General features: G+C 50.4%; 1 protein-coding gene across 4 annotated transcripts; it reads right to left on the reverse strand.

The window, feature by feature from the left end:
• Positions 1-2,421: 2,421 nt before the first annotated feature.
• Positions 2,422-20,603, reverse strand: TMEM38A (transmembrane protein 38A). Of its 4 annotated transcripts, XM_082710111.1 has the most exons (8): positions 20,534-20,603; positions 19,875-20,005; positions 19,413-19,466; positions 8,525-8,681; positions 8,083-8,267; positions 6,361-6,448; positions 4,790-4,907; positions 2,422-4,004 (listed from the first exon to the last, which is right to left on the reverse strand). In XM_082710111.1, the coding sequence occupies exons 4-8, from the start codon at positions 8,650-8,652 to the stop codon at positions 3,765-3,767; spliced, it is 759 nt and encodes a 252-aa protein (XP_082566237.1). In that variant the 5' UTR covers positions 8,653-8,681; positions 19,413-19,466; positions 19,875-20,005; positions 20,534-20,603; the 3' UTR covers positions 2,422-3,764. The 4 variants fall into 4 exon arrangements, with proteins under 4 accessions (XP_082566237.1, XP_082566235.1, XP_082566234.1 ...); XM_082710109.1 differs by lacking the exons at positions 19,875-20,005; positions 20,534-20,603 and having other exon boundaries at positions 2,422-3,559; positions 19,413-19,626; XM_082710108.1 differs by lacking the exons at positions 19,875-20,005; positions 20,534-20,603 and having other exon boundaries at positions 19,413-19,622.
• Positions 20,604-20,606: the final 3 nt, after the last annotated feature.

A 20,606-nucleotide genomic window follows, 5' to 3' on the forward strand; every position in this document is an offset into this window, starting at 1 on the left:
ATCTCCATATATGGTTATCTTCTGAGGTATTGGCGATTGAGACTTCAACTTATGGATTTGGGGGCTGGGGGACACAATTCAGCTCCTAATAGATATGCAGGGGCATTTTGTTATAGTTTTCATGTGTTTATTGCATGGAATCACTTGCTGTCCATATATTCTCCATGGTGAACTGTTCAAATCTTTTTTCTTAAGTTTTTTTTTTTTTTTTTAATTTGAGTAGGGAGAGAGCATGAACAGGGAAAGGGGCAAAGGGAGGGGGAAAAAAAGCAGGCTCCCCACTGAGCAGAGAGCTCCCACTAGGGACTCGATCTCAGGACACTAGGATTGGTTCAGAACTGAGCAGAAGGCAGATGCTTAACCGATGGAGCCACCCAGGCACCCCTGACTGTTCAAATCTTTTGCCCAATTTTTTATGGAATTTTTTCTTTTTTAAGTGAACATTTTTTTTACATCTTTATTGAGATATAATTGACATACAATAAACTTCACATTTTTTAAAAAGTAGGCTCCACACCCAATGTGGGGCTTGAACTCACAACCCTGAGATTACCAGTTGTGTGCTCTACCGAATGAGCCAGGCAGGTGCCCCTAAATTGCACACATTTAAATCATAGGATTCGGGGCACCTGGATAGCTCAGTGGGATAAGCCTCTGCCTTAGGCTCAGATCATGATCTCAGGGTCCTGGGATCGAGCCCTGCATCGGGCTCTCTGGTCAGCGGGGAGCCTGCTTCCTCCCCTCTCTCTGCCTGTTTCTCAGTCTACTTGTGATCTCTCTCCCTCTGTCAGATAAATTAAAAAAAAACAACACCTTTAAACCATAGGATTTGGTAGGCTGTGATGTGCATATAGACCCGTGAAATCACCACTACAGTCAGGATAGTTAAGATTTCCATTACTCAGTTTCTTTCTTTTTTTTTTTTTTTTAAGATTTTATTTATTTATTTGACAGACAGAAATCACAAGTAGGCAGAGAGGCAGGCAGAGAGAGAGGAGGAAGCAGGCTCCCTGCTGAGCAGAGAGCCCGATGCGGGGCTGGATCCCAGGACCCTGGGATTATGACCTGAGCTGAAGGCAGAGGCTTTAACCCACTGAACCACCCAGGTGCCCCCGCCACTCAGTTTCTATCTGCTTCTTCACCTTCCCTCCCTTCCTCCTCCCCTCCTCATCCCTCTCTCCCCAAGCATCCACTGATCAGCCTGTTACTATAAATTAATTTGCCTTTTCCAGAATTTTATATACATGGGCTTGTAGAGTATGTATTCTTCTTTATATGGTTTCCCCCACCCATTGTAATGCATTTGTTGTAATGCATGTTGTCCCATGCTGGTTCCTTTTGCTCGTCCCAGAGCACGATTCCACTGGGATGGAGCAGTTATCCATCTCCTCACCTTTTGATGGACATTAGTTGCTTCCAGTTTGGGGCTATTACAAAGCGCCTATGCAGATCGCTGTACACGTCTTTGCACGGACACATATTTTCATTGCTCTTGGGCAAGCACCCGAATAGCTGGGTTATACGGTAAATGAACATTTAATTTTTAAAAAGATTTTATCTATTTATTTGTCAGAGACAAAGAGCAGAGGCAGGGAGAGCTGCTGGCAGAGGGAGAAGCAGGCTCCCCGCTGAGCAGGGAGTCTGATATGTGGCTCGATCCCAGGATCCTGAGATTATGACCCGAGCCAAAGGCAGATGCTTAGGTGACTGAGCTATCCAGGTGCCCCAGAAAGCTAAATTTTTAAGAAACTGTCACTGTCTTCCAGAACAGCTGCACCATTTTATATTCCTGCCCACGGAATGAAGAGAGTTCCTGTTGCTCCACATCCTTTTGAGCACTCAGTATGGTCAGTCTTTTTAATTTAACCATCCTAGACAATGTAATGGGTATCTTCCCACCGATTTCCCTGATGGCTAAGGATGTTGGGCATCTTTTCATGTGCTTTTTAAAATGTCATCTATATATTCTCCATGGCCAAGTGTCCTTTCAAATTCCTTACTCATTTTTAATTGGGCCGTTTTATTATTGAGTTTTCAGACTTCTTTATATATTCTGGATACAATCCCTTTATCAGATGTGTGATTGCCAAGTGGTTCTCTTAACAGGGTCCTGTATGGCCTCTTAGCTGCAAACCCCAATCACCCCGTTAATTCCCCCATCTGTCCATAAAGGACAGTGATAATCATTACCCCTATTCCCCAAGAAGCAAACAGGCTTGGAGAAGGGGAGACCCCATGATCTGTCGGTGGCACAGTAAATATCTGAACTCCGAACTCCAAACTCTACCCACAGGCTCCATCTCCTCTTGGCCATTGGGGGGCTGCCAGGAGCCTCGTCTCCCTGGAAACTCTGAGCGTCTCTAAGGACAAAGAACCCTGTCCAGAGGCCAAAAGAGCAGGAATAAATCAGCCAGGCCAATGTGCTTCTTCCACAACAGATTTATTTGCTGAACCTTCATGCCGAGCCTTGATAAACATGCAAGAGGATTCATTGGGAGCCTTAGGACCCAACTGGCTCCCAGGTGTCACCAGATCAAGGCACTTTCCCAACAGCTCGGCAATATCCGGGACCCCGCACGCTGATATTGCTGCCATCGTAGGCTGCTGCTCTGATCCCCCCTGGTGCAGAGGACAGCTCTAAACCAGCCCCATCCGTGCCCAAACCCCACCTGAGACTAGCCACACCTAATCTACCCAGCCCTCCTGGCTGTCCTGGTGATGCAGGCTGAGATGAAGGTGGCCCGTGGGGTTGGGGCAGAGGGCTTCAGCTACCGTTCCTCACTCACCCTGAAGCATATTCTGGGCCCGCCCAGCAGCAGCACAAGGCTCGGCACAGAGCAAGCCAAGTCCTCTGAATGACTGAGCAGTGGAGGACACCAGCATGGGGAGGCCCGAAGCTTCTAGGGCCCGACAGCAAGTGTCCAGGGGCCCTTGATGGAGCTGGATCTTGGCACCCCGGCCCAGCTTGCGGCATTTCTTTGGTTTCGGGACTGCCTGAAGCCAAAGATCACAACATGCCTTCCCCACCACCCAAGCTCTTAAGATGGGCCCAAATGTGTCTACTGAAGGCCCCCTCCGTGCCAGGTAACTTGTGGGGGTTCTCTGATCCACGAACACAAATAATCTAAAATGCAAAGCCGCTGTCAAGCACGAGGAACACCCCTCAAGGCCTCCCCTCCCGCCTGCACGGTGCTTTAGAGTTGGTAAGGCTGGTTCACGTCCAGGTGCACACCAGCACTTCCACACGGAGGTGCTGGGGGGGAGGGTCTCCACTACCCAGATGGGGAATGCGAGGCTCGGAGTAGGCAGCTTGCCCAGTGCCGTCGGGGAGGAGCGGGCACGAGGAGAGGAAGTCACAGCAGCTGCCTCACAGCAGACACTTAGGAATTGTCCATCAATTTCATGAGTCTCAACCTGACTTGAAGTTCTTCTGGAGTCCAGATGTAGTTTTAAAGAGGGAATAGTAGAACCAAGAATATAACTGTTGGGGTTTCTGGCTGGGGCCACTGCCAGGGTGCTGTGGGTCTCCCACCAAATAAAGCTGTGTCGCTCTGGTGGCCTGGCAGAAAGAGAGAGGGACCCCTCTACCCTCTCCTCACCCCCATATCTCATTTAAACCCCCCCCCCACATGGCCCCAGTTTGCAGACTGGGAAGTTGAGGCCCGGAGAGGGGAGAGCAGAGCCCACAATGCTCCCGCACTGGCTCTGAGGGTCCTGGGTCCGGGTCTTCTCCCTGGCACCCCTCAAGGCCTCTGGGCCATCCACTAATCTGCCTTCTTGGTCTTCTTCTTCCTGGAGCCCTCACTCAGCTCCTCCTTGGACCTAGCAGGTAGGGCTGAGTGTGGTGAGCCGGGCCCGCCTCCGCCATGGGACCCACCGTGGGACCCACCATGGTTGTCGTGGTGATGGTTGCCCCCCCAGGCGGTCCCAAACAGCACAGGGCAGATGTAGCCCTCCAGAACATCAAAAGGGGAGCTGTGGGAGTGAGTGGCCGTCAGGAACACCTGAGGTAGGGTAACAGAGAGACAGGGAGACAGCAAGAGAGATAGAGACCAAGGTAGAAAGCAAGATGTGGGGGGTAAGAGGAGGAAAGAGGGGAGAAAAGGCCAGCCAGGTCAAGGTCAGAGGTAGTCAAGACCCATCCCTCTGGCTTTACGCACCCCCAAGAGGATGACTAACTATGGTAGGTTTTCTGGATATAGGACTTCTGGTGCTGAAACCCCAGACAGCAACGGGGACAACTGATCTCTCCCCTCAACATCAGGGGCCCCTCAACACCTGGGCCTAGAGAGAAACAGTGACCAATAGGTCCCCTCCCCGGCAGCCAGCAGCAGAGCTCCCCAGATCTATGGGGTAGGGCAGTGTGGTTCCCAAAGACCCTTCCTGGGTGAGCTAACTCCAGCTCAAGGCCTCAGGATGAAACCAGCACCATTCCTCATCCAGCCTGAGTCCCTGGGGTCCTGAGTGTACCTTCCCGGGTCTTATCGCTCAGCTCTCCACCACCAAGGCATGAGGCCCTGATTCTCCTAACAGACTCCATGTGCTTCTGTCCCTCTTTTTGGCCTTTGCCCAGGCTGGGCCCTGTGCCCAGAAGGCCTTAATTGTCCTTACCCTGTCCCCACGTGCTGGACCCTCCTCCTATCAGACCTTCTTCCCATGCACAGACCTATAGGGACTCCCTTCCCCAGCTCTCTGCCTTAGGGCTGTCCATTCTGGGACACAAGAGCACACGTCTGAGCTCCCAGCCTGGAAGGTGTGGGCTGGCGTGGGGCAGGGCAGGACGGCTTACCTTACAGGATACCATGAACATGGTGAAGACGAAGATGAGGCTGGCTTTGGACACCGGGAGCCAGCGGGTCTGCTGGAGGGTGAAGAGTATGGCTCCGTAGAGGCTGGCTTTCGTGGGGCTGGAGGGGGCAGCCTCTGTTACTATGAGGCACCACGCAGCCCAGGCCTTTTTCCCTCTGGCCCAGACCCCCTTCTCCACCTGCCCGCTACCGGCCCCAGTTTTCATCCCAGCTTCTCCTGAGTAGGAGGTGGGAAGCTGCCGGCATGGCATAGATAAGGAGGGGGGGATCTCTCTGCACAGTAAAGGGTTAACTTGGCCCAAAGAGAGGTGTGGCTTTCCCCTCTGGCTCCTGGGAGGTCTCTTTTCAGCCCTGGAAATGTCCCGCCTGAAAGGAGTGTTTCTGTTCATTGGGGACTTTGGGTCATACCAGTTAGGAACGATGTGATTTAAGGTGGGGTCTTGGGCCACGTGGTATCAGATCGACCTCTGGAGGGGCTGAAGACAGGTCAGGCATGCAGGCGGTCAGCTATGTCTGTGTAACCAAACCCCAATAAAACGTCCCCCAGAAGGTAGGATTATAACACATAGTTTTTCTTCACTTTCCTTTCCTTTCCTATGGGATGGGTTTGCAATATTTTAACTTGTTGCAGAAGAGAGCCCTGTGAGTTCTGCTCCCGATGTCCGTGGTTCACTGTTGTCCTTAATGATGATAATTCTGCCTGATTATTTCCAAAGTGCTCACCAGATACCAGGGCCAGCGAGTTCATGAGCGTGAATCCATGAAGCCCTCACCCTCTGCTCAGGAGGCCGAAACAGAATGCAGGATGGGAAAACCCTTGCCCATTTAGTAGCAGGCAACGTCACGTTCTGGGTCCCCATTTCCTTGTTGGTGAACTGAGGGTGGGAATAGGTCTCCAGTGGGGATGAAATGAGATAAGTGTGAACTGGGAATTTTCTTTGGCATATGGGTGAGCCTTTTAAAAAAGTGTCATATTTTAATGGCTATCACTTTCTTTATTATAGATTGGGAGAAAATTTAACAAGCCCAAACCAATGAGGTCTTTTAAAAATGTATAGGCCAAATGTAGCACAGGACCCAAGGTTGGGTCCTGGATGCTGCCCTGTGGTCCTGCCTACCTAGTTCCAGCTACACTTGCCACCCACACTCTGTGCCCTGAGTTCTCCACCAATGCTCTGTACTCCTCCCCACCCACACTCTGTACCGGGACCCTGCAGAACTGGGCAGAATCATTGTACTTTTCTCACTTGACAGTTGGCAGAGGTGCTGGCCTCTGTCCAGAGGCTTGCCCTTTGCCAGGAAACTCCTACTCACTCTTCAAAACCCAAATCAAGTATCTCATCTCCCTACGGCTCTGCTTGCTCCTCCCCCCCAAGGCAGAGTTACAGTTCCCTTTCAGCTCCAAAGATGCTCCATGACCTCTGGAAGCTTCTGGAAGACAGAATTAGTGGCTGGGGCTTCTAAGTTACTGGGAACATCCAACCCAGGGTCAGGCCCAGGAGGCACCTGTACATACAGGAGGGATGGTAGGGGGGTGGAACGGGATACTCACAAGGACATGTGCAGGATCTCATTGGTCTCTGGCTTCCAGACCCCTCGGAGCAGCTGTTCAACATTAGACATGAGGGCGACGCCAGAGCCTAGGAGACAGGGTGCTCCTGAATGAGCCGGCCACCTCCAGCTCCCCACTCTTCTTGGCTGAGTTCCCAAGGAAGCAGCTTCACTGCTCCTAGAGTCTTCTCCAGAGAGATACTGAGCCTGGGTGTACAATAACCAGCTGCAGTGGGGAAACTGAGGCTCAGGAAGGTCACATGGCATATTTGGAGTAAAAGCAGCATGAAGGAATTGAGCTCATATCTCATCTGCAAGGCATATCTTGGACAAATATGGGTTGTCTGCCCTTATATCCCTAGCCCAGGACCCTGAACTGTGCATAAGGCTTCTAGAAGGCTCCCCATCTCAGTCTTCCTCCTCCTTAGGGTTCTAAATTTTCAATCTTTCTTAAGCCATGTTCCCTCTGGGAGGCAAACTATACCCCTGAGGCATTTGTTCTATAGCATAGGCTTTGTGGAGAGCAAATAAGGAGACCCACATGGGACATAATGGTTGAGATTCTAGAAAAATCTTCCCATTTACCCCAAATGTATTGGCTAAAGAGAGCTGAACACCCACTCCAGAAATGGCTGTGCTGAGGTACCTGGTATGTACCACCAGTGGGTTCATATCTGGAGTGATTTTGCCCCCAGTGAGGCATTTGGAAATATATGGAAACATTTTTGGTTGTTGCAACTGGGGCAGGGCTGCTACGGGTGGGTTAAGGTCAGGAATGCTGCTCAACATCCTACAGTTGATCCAGCCCCATGTGTCAATGGAGCTGAGTACACTATGGCTCAGTGGAGTGTGCCTGTAGGCCCCGGCATGTCAGCAGTACTCACTTTGGTATCAGGGAGCAGGGATAAGGAGGCCCGTGGTGTTAGTGTTACTCCTGGGTCCACCTCTACAACTATTATTGCTGGACTGTCTATTTCTCCTTTAGCTTCTCTCAGTTTTTGCTTTATATATTTTGATGCTATTTTTAGGTGCATATATGTTTATTATTGTTATATCTTCCTAGTGGATTGACCTATCATTATAAAGGGCCCCTCTTTAATTTTTAGTAACATTTTCTGCTTTAAAGTCTATCTTGGCCCACCTCTTAGCATAACCAAAGGAGAAGGGAAAAGGAGGACTTCAAAGTCATTAAGAATGTGGATGTTGAATTCTGAGGATCTGGAGTCTAACGTAGCTACACCTCCTTAGCCGTGTGACCATAAGCAAGTCATTTCATTTCCCTTCTCAGTAAATAGGGGATGATGTTAGATTTTTCCTAAAGCAGAGTCTTAAGAAATGAGATAAGAGATTTCTGGTTGTCATACAGGTGGGCACTACTGACATCTGGTGGGAGAAGGCCAGGGATGCTGTTCAACATGTTACCCCGCACAAGACAGCACCCACCACAAAGGATGACCAGGCACCAAACATCAGTAGTGTCACAGCTGAGGACCCCTGCTTGAGAGATAGTCATCATTGTCTTGTGGGCCTGTTTATCTTTGACAGTTAAATTCTGGAAGAATCTTCCCATTTACTCGAAAGCTGTCAGCTAATGAGGCTGGACTCCCACAACAGTCCTCATAGCCTGGAGCAATGTCTGTGCCAACCTGGGTGCCAGACATGTATCACTGAGCAGGGGTTCTCAGCGGAGGTGACTTCCCAATGTCATCATGGTCCTGTTTACCTTTGACCCAGCCGGTGGCAATCATGACGAACCACCCATGGTGGTAGTGGTGGTGGGCGTGATGGATCCCCACGGCAATCTTGCGGACTCTCACTACCTCCTTCATGGCCACGAATATAAGTTTCACAGGCAGGAAGCAGACACATTTATAAAAGAGGTCCAGAGGGCAGAAGAAAATCAAGTACCTTTGGGGAGAGAATGCAGAGCATCAGGGGGAGACAGACCATTGGGGGTCCCTGGGGGGGTTGAGGTTGTGTCCAGATCCCCCTCCCCGGCTTGCTGGGCTTGGGAAAGAGTTGGGCAGTGGACAGCAGTGCACTCAGGTCCGCTGTGAATGTTGTGCAGATGGGTCCCATTTCCTCCAACCCCACCTTCCAGGTGGCTGGGTCACCCCTGCCCCCAAATCTGTTCTCCCATACCCCACCAGCTGGACAGTGCTTACCAGACAGCTGTGGCCAGCAGGATGCTGGAATTGTTGCTGAAGTAGTCGATTAGGGGCTCCCCGAGGAGCAGATCAGCCAGGATGTAACTCCCGAAGCAATGCAGCATGGCACACAGCCAGGATGCCATGGGATGGCGCCGGGACAGCTCGACTGCTCCTGAAGGGCACAGGGGTGTTCCCCACCGTCACCAGAGTGGCAAGGGCATGCTTTGTCCCCATGCCCTCCGGTCAGCCCATCCTAATTCAGCTGCCTTGCAGCTTGCCCATTTCAGAGGAAGAACCCAGGCTCAGACAGGCTGGACAGGTGCCTGAGGTCACATGGAGAAAAGGCAGAGCTGGGCCAGGGCTCCTTCTTCCGTGCTCAGAGACGTGGCAATGACGGTAACGCCAGGTCCCACTTAGCAAGCCCCTCCAGGTCTCAGATACTGGGTTTACATTTATATGAAGGACTTGCTAAATCCTCATTGATAACCACAGCCAAGCGGTCACTCTCATCCCTGCAAGAGAGGGTGATGTGGAGAGGGAGCGATGTACAGATGAGAACGCTTCCATGCGGCTGCTCCTGACTTGGGCTGACGCCAAGATCCCTACAAACTCATGCCTGTCCTCTTGGTCTCTCCTTCTTTTTACCTTTTTAAAAAAATTATGGTAAAATATACATAAAATGTGCTACTTTAACCATTTCTAAGTAAACAGCTCGGCAGCATGAAGCACATTCACACTGTCATGTAACCATCACCACCATCCATCTCCAGGATTTTTCATTGTCCCCAGCTGAAACTCTGTCCCCATTAAACACTAATTCTCTGTTGCCTCCTTCAGCCCCCTGGTTCCCACCATCTACTTCCTGTCTCTGTGAATTCCACTCCTCTAGGGACCTCATGTAAGTGGAATCACACATATTTGTCCTCTTGTGTCTGGCTTCTTTCACTCAGCATAATAACCTGATTTTGTAGCATGCGTCAGCATTCCTTCTTCTCTGAGACCGAATAATCTTCCGTTGTATGGATATACCACATTTTGTTTACCCACTCACCCATCGATGGACACTGGAGTTATTTCTACCTTTTGGCGATGACGAATAATGCTGCTAAGAACATAAGTGAAACAATATCAATTTGAATTCCTGCTTTCAACTCTTCTGGGGATACACCCAGAATGGAAGTGATGGGCCAAATGGTAGTTCGATGTTTAACTTGTTTGAGGAACGGCCATATTGTTTTCCATGGTGGTTGCACCAGTTTATATTCCTATCAGCTGTTCACAAGGGTTCCAACTCCTCCACCTCCTCCCCAACACTTGTTGTCTTCTGTTACAAGCTAGTGGCACAGAAGGAGCAAAGACACAAAAGCAAAAATGGCCAAGCACAAATGCCACCTCCTCTAGGAAGGCTTCCTTGCTTTGCTGGGTCAGTCACTCCTGCCTCTGGGCTCCCATTGATGAAGTTCTAGAACCTAGGTGAGGTTTGGTGGGCTGAGGTCCGGAGCCGATGACCAAGAAAGAATTCTTGAGACATCTTTGGTGCAAAATGGTGAGGGATGCTACACTTATGGAGGGGAAAGGGTGAAGAGGGGGTGCAAGGCGCCAGCTTTTTGCTTTGTCCTCAGCCAGCCTCCTGCTCCCTCATCACCATGACCCTGTGGACTTTATCCTATTATGGGTCTTGGTATTTTATTTAATTTTTAACACTAAGAGAAAGTAGATTAGAGGTTGCTTAAGGCTGGAGGGAATGGGGGATATAGGAGGGTGTAGCTAAAGGCTACAGATTTCTTTTGGACGTGACAGTTGTACAATTCTGCGAATATACTGAAAACCAACTAATGGGATGCTGTAAGTGGGTGGTATGTGAATTACGGCTTAATGAAGCTGTTATAAAATAAAATGAACGACAGAAAAAATGTAACTTATTGCAGTTTCTGTAACTGAGGATACAGACTTATAAATGATAGTCAACTGAGTCTTTTTATAAACCCAAGGCAACAGAACACACACAAAAAAATGATCTTGCTTAGCAAACAGAAACAGGAATCCCGGGGCACCTGGGTGGCTCAGTGGGTTGAGCCTCTGCCTTCAGCTCAGGTCATGATCTCAGGGTCCTGAGATCAAGCCCTGCATCGGGCTCTCTGCTCAGCAGGGAGCCTGCTTCCCCACATGCCACCCACCCCCCCCCGGCCTGCTGCTCTGCCTACTTGTGATCTCTCTCTCTCTGTCAAATAAGTAAAAAAAAGAAACAGAATCCCATTTGTCAAGAAAAGGGCTCAGTGCACTTACCTTCCATTTGTTTGTATATCAGCATTGCTGGGGGACTTTACAAACCAGATACCTGAACCCCACCCCGAAGCATCTCAGTCAGCCAGTGTGGAGCCTGCTTAAGACTCTCTGTCCCTCTCCCTCTGTCCCTCCCTCACTCCTGCTCTCTCTCTCAAATAAATCTTTAAAAAGAAAAGAGAAGGTTACATACTATATGCTATCATTTCTATGACTTTCTCCAAGTAAAAAAAAACATAGCGATACGTGGCAAAGAGTAGATCAGTGGTCACCAGGCGTTAGGGCTCGGAGGAGGATATAACTATAAAGGAACATCGCAAGGGAGTTCCTTTGGGGTGCCAGAACCATTCTGTACCCCAACTGTGGTGGTGATTATTACAATCTATACACAAGGTGCCCCTCTTTTTTTTTTTTTTAAGCTGTGTTTATGTATTTGAGAGAGAAAGAGTGTACACGTGAGAGAGCACAAGAGGAGGAAGGGGCAGAGGGAAAGAGAGAATCTCAAGCAGACTCCCTGCTGAGTGTGGAGCCCAATGCAGGGCTCGACCTGAGCCAAAATCAAAAGTTGGGTGCTGAACTGACTGAGCCACCCTGTCACCCTTTGGGGGCACCTGGGTGGCTCAGTTGATTGGGTGTCTGCATTCGGTTCAGATCTTGACCTCAGGGTCCTGGGATCTGGCGCCACATTGGGCTCCCTGCTCAGCGGGAATTCTGCTTCTCCCACTGCCCTGCCCCCTGCTTGTGCGCCCTCTCTCTCTCAAAAAAAAAAAAAAAAAAAAAAAAAAACTTAAACAAAAAGTCATGTTGTTTCTAGAAATTGAATGCCTTTAGTCTCTAAACTGAGTCTGAATGCTTGGTCTCTCCATGACCTGCACCACGAACATGCCACTGACATGAATACGGATCCATACTGTTGATACACTCAACGGACTGGTTTGGTCTTAATCCTTTGGCGAGTAGGGGGACCTCCTCAGTCTTACCTGCTGCTGCACGCCCAGTGCACAGCGCTAGGCCTGCCAAATAGCAGCCACCCAATAAACAGCTGGGAGTGAATGAACTCCCGCCCTCATGGAGCTCCCCTTCTAGTAAATGTGGAGGGAACACCCCAGGCATTGAGGCTGTGTTGGGCACTCTGGGTCCCACTATAAGAGACCCTCCCCACTTCACTGATTACTTACTGATAATAAGGGCATTACTATTTTGTTCTAGGAAACTATACCCCTTCACTCCATCCTCGAGAGCTGTTAGCCACACATGATATACGGATCATTATTCCCACTTGCAGCGAGTTATATGGGGGACCAGGGTCCTCCTGCTCAGCATTCGTGCCCACCAGAACCTCAGCATGTGACCTTACTTGGAACAGGGTCATTGTAGGATCTTTTACTCTAAGAACCATGAAGTTGGCTCTGTGTGCCACTCAGAGTCTGCTGGAGATTCTCTCCCTCTCCCTCTGCCCCTTCCCCAACTTGCACTCATTCTCTCTCTTTTTTTTTTTAAATCTTTTTTCTTATTTATTTATTTGACAGAGAGAGAGATCACAAGTAGGCAAAGGCAGGCAGAGAGAGAAAGAGAGGAGGAAGCAGGCTCCCCGCTGAGCAGAGAGCCCGATGCGGGACTTGATCCCAGGATCCCGAGATCATGACCTGAGCCGAAGGCAGTGGCTTAACCCACTAAGCCACCCAGGCGCCCTCAAATAAATAAATAAATAAATAAATAAATAAAGTCTTTAAGAAAACCATCTGAAGCAAATCTATGTTCACATCTGTTAAATCTGTTTGGAGGGGAGAGAGCTGTCCATGATATTTATTCTGTGTGTATGAAATACTTAATCATCAAAACTAGTAAAAACAAGAGTCCCCCTGGAAAGCCAATAGGCAAGAGGGACATGATGTTCATCGCACAGGGTTCCACCAGCCTCCTATCAGACCCTGACCACCTGCTCCCTCTCTGATGGTCATGATCAGAGGTCCAGGAGCAGAAGGTGGGCAGTGGAGAACCGTGCTATATCCTACTGGAGAACCTAGCAAAAGGTTCTGGAAGGCTCTTAAAAAAATCATGTTCACGGAGCGTCTGGGTGGTTCAGTGGGTTAAAGCCTCTGCCTTCAGCTTAGGTCATGATCTTGGGGTCCTGGGATCAAGCCCCACATGGGGCTCTCTGCTCAGTGGGGAGCACCTTCTTCCCCCTCCCCACCCCCACCCACCTCTCTGCCTACTTGGGATCTCTCTCTGTCAAATAAATAAATAAAATCTTTTTTAAAAAATCGTGTTCATGGCAGCACTATCTACAATTTGCCAAAAGGTGGAAACAACCCAAGTGTCCCCCAATAGATGAATGGTTAAACAAGATGTGGTAGAGTCACACAATGGAATATCATTCCGCCTTAAAGGGGAATGAAGTCCTACAACATGAAAACAAATCTTGCAAACATGCTAAGTGAAAGAAGTCAGACACAAAGGGTCCCACAGTGTGTGAGGTCATCTGTATGAAATGTTCAGAACAGGCAAATCCACAAAAACAGAAAGTAGACTGGTGACTTCGAGGGGGGGGCGCTGGGGGAGGAGAGGGTGGGGACTGACTGCTCATGGGGCTGGGGTTTCCTTTTGGAGGAAGGAAAATGTTCTGAACTTACTTCATTTGGTGGAATCATATAACATAGTCTTTTACCTCTCGCTCTTTCACGGAGCACAATATTTTCAAGTGCCGTATTTATTTTTCTCTGCTGTAAGGCATGCTAACATAGGAATAGAGCCCAAGTTCTCTATCCATTCTCTTGCACAAACTACATTTTATAATCAGGAAACTTGCTTTCTCTTTGCCACCCCCAACTAACCATGAGACCTTGGACAAACCATTTTTTCCACAGAGGGACAAACCCTCTGTGTCCCACTCCTTCTGCCAGGTGCGAACCCCAGCCCCTTCTTTGCCCAGCTCCTGACAAGGGCAGGAATTGAAATTTCCCTCCTCGGTCTCACTCTGGAGTTACAAGCCCACAGCGCATCTTCTCCCTGCCCTCGAGGTTGTCCTAAGTCTCAGCATTGACAAAGGTCCTACAGTATTAGGCAGAATGTTCTCTTCTCTTCCCTGGGGGTGTCTATTTAAAAATGCTGCCAGCTGAGAGTTAATCCTTTGGAGCAGCTGGTGGGTCCTCCAAGGGCTTGGGTCAGGTGAGGCACCCATGTTTTGCAGAAATGGATACCTCTGCATCTAAAAATAACCGTTAGGGGTTGAATTCTTTCCAGGGTCACTCTGGTGCCCTCTGGGACCATCCCAGGGACTGAGTCCATGGAGCAGGGGGTGGGGGTGGGGCCGCAGGTAGTGGGAGTAAAGCAGGCTCCCGTGTTTGCACCATGGGTGAGTCCTGGTAGAAAAGTCACAGACCAAGGTTTGCCCCTGCTGCTCACTCTCTCTGGTGTGGCCTTGGACAAATGACTGTTCCCTGCCAGCCTCAGCTTCCTCTGCTTTCCAAAGAAGAGGATGAGAGAACCCTCTTCCCAAGTTGTATTGGTGATTCAATGCGGTGTGGGTGATTATCAAGATGATTCTTAGCATTATCAAACTTATTTATCTCAGCAACCCAGAAGACCAAGGTCAGCCTCCTCACTGCTACACTGGAGAAGACGGAGGCTGATGGGGGATGGGCCTGCCCTGAAGATCACACAGCAAGGCAGTGCCGAGAACCCTCTCTTTGGCTCTTTCCCTTTGCCATACTCCTTCCTGGTTTCTCTTGCTAGGTTCTGGGGGAGCATCAGGAACCACCAGAAAGTGGGCTGCAATCCCAGGTTTGCCACCAAAGCCCTCCCCTCTCGCCGGGTGAGCTTGGTTAGTCACTCCTCTCTCCGGGTTTCAATGGGTGCGTTTGTGCATAATGGGGGTGCTATCTAGAGGGACCAGTCAGCCTGATTTGCCTGGGACCGAGGGGTTCCCGGGACATGGGGCTTCTGGTGCTTGTCTTAACGGAACCTGGGTCAGGTGGTCACCCCGGTGCTATTACCCATTTCAAAGGGCGCCGGTGAGAACAAAAAGAAATTGCTTAGAGCTTAGCAATTATGCACGAGTTATTCCTGGAACTGAACTGAAATGGAAAGTACCTGTGGGTGGAAATTTTAGCTGATGGATTTATAAAAATCAGCTCTGCCTGAGGAGGGAGGAGGAAGCCCTGATCATGTCCCTAGCTCTGGCTTGGGATGAGCATCCCAGCATTCCCTCTCTGGGGGTTAGAGTCCTGTCTATGGAAGGCAGGGAAGCACTAGAAGGTTCCCCAGGGCACTTTCAGCAAAGCCATGGCTCTGCACTATTTAGTCTGAGGTCCAAACATGGGAGGTGTATTTACAGAGCTTCTCAGTGACTTGAAGAAGCTCAGCTGTCTGCCTTGGTTTCTTCCCCTGTGACAGATTTTTGGAAGGTTGGAGGAGAGGCAACCCTTCACCCTCAAAAAGCTTAGAGTTCATGCCAGAGGTCTCAAAACAGGGCTCAAGGAGCTGTCTTGTTAGTCCCACAGTATTTTAGATGTTCAACCTGCAACCTAGATGTCTTTCAGTAGGTGAATAAGTAACTATGGTGCATACGTACCCTGGGAGATTACTGAGCAATGAAAAGAAATGAGCTTTCCAGCCACGAAAAGACATGGAAGAACCTTAAATGCATACTGCTCAGTGAAAGAGGCCAGACTAAAAAGGCTACACACTGGTTGCAATTCTATGACATTCTGCAAAAGGCAAAACTATGGAGATGATGAAAAGATCAGGGGTTGTCCAGGACTTGAGGGAGGGAGGGGGCAGGATGCTCATGGGGAGCTTGGGGGATTTTTAGGTTAGTGAAATTATCTGTAGGATAACCTAACAGTGGATACACATTATACAATTGGCAAAATCCACAAAACGTACAACACCAAGTAGCCCTAATGTAAATTCTAGACTTTGGTTGATGATATGTGATAGTGATATTATAATAATAATGAAACGGGCTCCTGGATTATGACAAAGGTACTCCTCTGTGCAGAATGTTGATGGAGAGGAAGTCAAAGAGTACACGAAAATCATACTTGCAGCTTAATTTTGCTGTGGATCTAACTGCTCTAGAAAATAGCCCATTAACTTCTTAAAAAGAAAAAAAATGTTAATTGTTTTATTTAAAACAATTTTTAAAAATTTTTTTAAACAAATTTAAAAAATTGTCTGAACAGCCGAATATATACACATAGGGAACTACATATCGCACTTCCAGCTTCCCTTGAAACATCACTTCTGGTGGTTCTTGCTGCAATCAGGCGAAGATGTGCACAACTGGGTCTCACCTGGGAACAGTCCCCATGTGGCTGGCAGACCGCTTCCCAGACATCACCTGCCTGGTCCTTGAAAGCACTGGGCGTTTGAGACTTGATCTAGATCACTGCTTCTCAACTGGGGGCAACTACATCTGGGGACATTTCTGGTTGTCACAACTGGTTGTCACAACTAGATGCTACCAGCATCTAGTAGGCTGAGCCACAGGGATGCTGTGATATATCTTGAAATGCCTGTGATGGCCTCCACCACAGAGAATGATCTGGCCCTGTCACTTGTGCAGAGACCTGGGCAGCACTGTTTACACAGAACTGGTTCTCATCTGGGGAACTTAAAAAAGACATACTGACACTGGTAGCGTGCACAGCGATTCTAATTTAAGTGGAAGGGTGCTGTGGGAACAAGAGGGTTCTGAAAAGCTCCCCAGGTGAGTTTAATGTGGAGGTATATTTGAGAACCACTGGTCTGGAAGGTTCTTGGGACAGGTCAAGGCTTAAAAGGATCCAGGACTGTCATTCATTCGTTCAACCATGCAGCCGACATCCACTGCTTTTTCTTCTCTTCTTGGATAGAACTAGGGAACCGGGAGGTGAGCCAGATCTTCTCCTCCCTGCTGTATTAAGGAGCTCCAGGTTCTTATAAGGAGCTCCTGCCTCTTTTAGTCCATCCTTCCTTAAATATTATGCAGATTCTGATTCAGCGGGTCTGAGGGTGGGGGGGAGGGTGGGCTGGCATTCTGCATTTCTTAACCAGCTCCCAGGGGCCACAGATGCTGTTCATCTGAGGACCACACTCTAAGATCTGTCCTCATTCAGGATTCTCACGAAAGCCTGACCCAGAAAATGCCTGCATCTCGGGAAACACATCCTCCTACGGCCTTACAAATAATTGTAACTACCTCTCCCAAGTGCCTTAGACCCTACTATGGACAAAGTTCTCAATACATCTTTACAATAGCCTGGCAGAAGAGTTTGGGATTATGTTCCGACGAGCCTGTTTAACAGATGAGTGAGCTGAGCCTCACCGAGGTGCAGACACCAGCCTGGTGTTCAGTGGTAGAGGCTGACTCCTAATTCAGAGATTTTCCCTAAAAGCCAGCATGGCTCTCAGCTCCACAGGTGTGCTACCTGTGCCATTGCCCAGGCCCCTGTGTTCAGAAGGGTCCCACATTCACTTTAGTGCTGCTGTCACCATCTTGAAATTCTGACCTTCTGAGTGGGGAGGCCCCCGCAGATTCTGTGGCTGCTCCTGTAGTCAGTACACAGATTCTAAGAAACATTCGTAGAGGCTCAGCAGGAACAGCAAACAGGATGGGGTGGGGTGGGGGGCTAACAGCTAAGCCCAACCCCTCCCTTTTCTAAAGGGAAGCAAGTATCTCAGCAATTGGAGTGAGTCTTGGGGTCCAGGCAGACCTGGGTTTGAGTCCCAAGGCTGCATTTACCAGCCATGGGACCACAGGTTGGGCATGTAAATTAGCTTAGCCACTATTTCCTACTTCCTCAATTGCAAACCGAGGGCATTTGAACTGGGCAGGGGTTTCTCAATCTTGAAGGCATGCAGGAATCACTGGGGAGGGGACCCTGAAACATAAGCATGCAGGGATGGCCCTATCCCAAATATTCTGATTCAGTTTGTCTGGAGTGGAGGTGAGATGGGGGTTTAAGAGCCCCCATGAGCCTTTAATATAAGCAGGTTATGAACCACTGGACTTCCCCATCTTCAGGAACCTTCAGGCTCCAGTACCTCTAGTTCAGGTGACTTATTCACTCTGGCAGAAATTTCTAGGACCACCCCCCCCCCCCCCCGCATACTCCCAGCCAGCCTGAAGACCTCTTTCCTCCAGACATTTGTGTCCTACATCCCTCTGAAGTGCCAGCCCTCCACAGTTTAAGATTTCCCAAGGTGTGCTAGGTTTTGTACTTGCCCAGGAATCGGCGTGAACCACCAAAATCTGTCTTGGACAGGAAATGCAGTCCTGGCCCGTGCTAAGACAACACAAAGCTTATTTTGCTTTGCAAAGTAACTGATCTGCAGAATAGCTTTTAAAGAATAGGCTCTGGCTTGTGGACGGGCAAAAATAAAACAGAACAAAAACACTTGGCAAGCAGAATATGATCCTATTTGCATAAAATCGTGCTTTACCATCTCTAACTACAGGATTATAAACGCATGGAATAGAGGTCTAGAAGGGCCTGCAATACCTCAACTGTAAGGATCTTTTTTCCTTTCTCAGCTTGATTTTTAAAAACAAAGAAGCACCTATTTTTACAATCTGGGGGAAAAAAAAAAAGCTATTTCAATCCTGAGAGAAGAATATAGAGGAATTTACATCTAAGTGTGAGAAACAGTCACAAAGTTTCCAGATGATCGATCCCTTTTCTAAAGCTAAATTCTTTAGTCCCTGTAGTTGGCTGGTGTGCTATAACAGTTAAAACGCTAGGAGATGAACAAGAAATACTCAGTGAGGCTTATCTAAAAATAGACCACACTCTAAGGAGGCTATTTACCATCATCTAAAAAAAAAATGCTTTTAAAAAACCCCAAGAAGCAGAGTCTTTCTTCCTTTCTGAGATTCTCTGCGGGGGGTGGAGGGGGCGGTCTGGGGCTGGCTGGGTCAGCTAACCCCAAATCACCCTGCCCTAGGGCAGATTCTGCTCAGTAAGTGGAAAGGATCCGCGCCACCGCTGGAAGAATTCCCGCCAGGCGCGGGAGACCCAGCTTCGCTCTGTCGGAGGAGGAGGGGAGATTGCCTGAGGGCTGAGGGCCGCAGAGCAGCGGGGGCACCGGTGTCACTTTCTCTGAACCGGATTACTGCCCCCAGCACTGCCGGTCCTTATATAGACACTGAGCCGCTCCGGCTCTGCGCGCCAAGGGCAAGGAGGGAGGTCACGGCTGCGGGCGGCCAGGACATCTGGACTGACGGGCAGCACCGACCCCAGTCTGCGCTTTCACCACGACCTATGCCGCTTGCCAAAATTCATGCGACCCCGCCGGGACCCCTGACCTTCTCTTCCAACCCCCTCCCGAGCACCTGTTCCCCCTCTTCTATACAATTGCATTCCTCTCCTGCCATCCAGCCCTCATCCGCTCCTACTCCCCCAGCCCCACAATCCCGAGGGCTTCTCTCCTTGCCCTCCCTCGTCTTCCCCCCGCCGCCCCCCGCCCACTCCTTGTGGAAGAACAGCACGATCCCAGCACCTGCTGCTCCCCCGAAGCAGTCCCTGGTACTGTGCCCCGCCATGATCTAAGGCTTCCCCCTCCTCGCGACCCGCGGGTTTACCCCCACCCCCCGCCCCGCGATGCCAGCCCCCGCGGACTGCTGGCTCTGGCTCACCTGGCTCATACTTGAGGTAGAGAATGGAGACGATGAAGTAGCTGAGGTCGAAGACTGGAAAGAGCGGCACCCGCGAGAAGCTGAGCGCCAGCTCACCGAGGCTCAGCGCCGAGAGCAGCTCCATGGCGCCCACCGGGTTCCACCCCAGCCCCCGGCCCCGTACGTCCCGCAGCCCGCCGCCGGGTGACTGCGCCCCCGCCGCAGGACCCGCCCCCGCCCGCCAGGCACCGCCCCCAACCCGGCCCCCGCGGGAGAGGAGGGACGACCGCTGGCCCCGGGGCGGGTCGTGGGACCGTCCTGTCCCATAAAGCCCAGTAGGGTGTCCCATACTCCGTGCCTCGGGCCATCACGACCCCCTTCAGCCCAGCGAGGTAGGGTGCAGGGGTGTCCCTGTGGTGTGAGTTGGACAGGGTAGGTCTCCATGGCGCGGCGGGGGGGGTGTCCTTCCCGCACAGAACTCACCCAGAAGGGACGGGTCGGTCAGGACCCTGTCCTGGTGGGACTCAATTAGGACCCATGTCCTCTGGAGCCTTGGATCGGGACCTGCATCCTCTGTGGGTCTCGACAAGTGGTGAACCCCATCTTCGCGTGCCCTAGAGTATCAAGAACCCCGTCCTCTATGGAGCTTTCATGACCCTAGTCCTCTGTGGGGCTCTGTAAGTCATGACCTCCATTCCCCACCAGGAACCCTGTTCTCCAAAGGGACAGCTCGGTCGGACCTCCGCACCCTCGTTAACTCTAGCCTAGGGGGTAATCCCTGCCTTCCATTGGGCTCAGGAGGAACCTCCTCCCCGCGGGAAACCATGCCCGGGAGAGTCCACTACAGCAGCACCCATTCCTCTGCGCAGCTCAGTGGTCAGGAGGCCGGGTTTCTCCAGAAGCCGCCTGGGAGACCCCAGCCCAGAAGGAAAAGCTACGGCACTAATTCTGCAGCGCGCAGGGGTCTCACGGCTGCGCCGCACGCCTCCAGTGCGTAACCCAACCTCGCCCGGGTTGGTGCCAGTTTTGAGTGACGTCACACTCTCGCCCCGCCCTTTCTTCGCTACCCTTGGGCCTCCCTAGCGAGAAGGGGCGCTAGTTTTTTCCTAAAGGGGCCTGGCCTGTAGGGGGCGGGAGCCTACCTGCCTTGGCCTTCGATTGGACCAGCCCTCGCCTGCGAGGCTTCGAGATTGGTCGGTTCGTGGACTTCTCTCC

This window comes from Mustela nivalis, assembly GCF_964662115.1.
Source record: "Mustela nivalis genome assembly, chromosome: 1".
Taxonomy (NCBI): Eukaryota; Metazoa; Chordata; class Mammalia; order Carnivora; family Mustelidae; genus Mustela; species Mustela nivalis.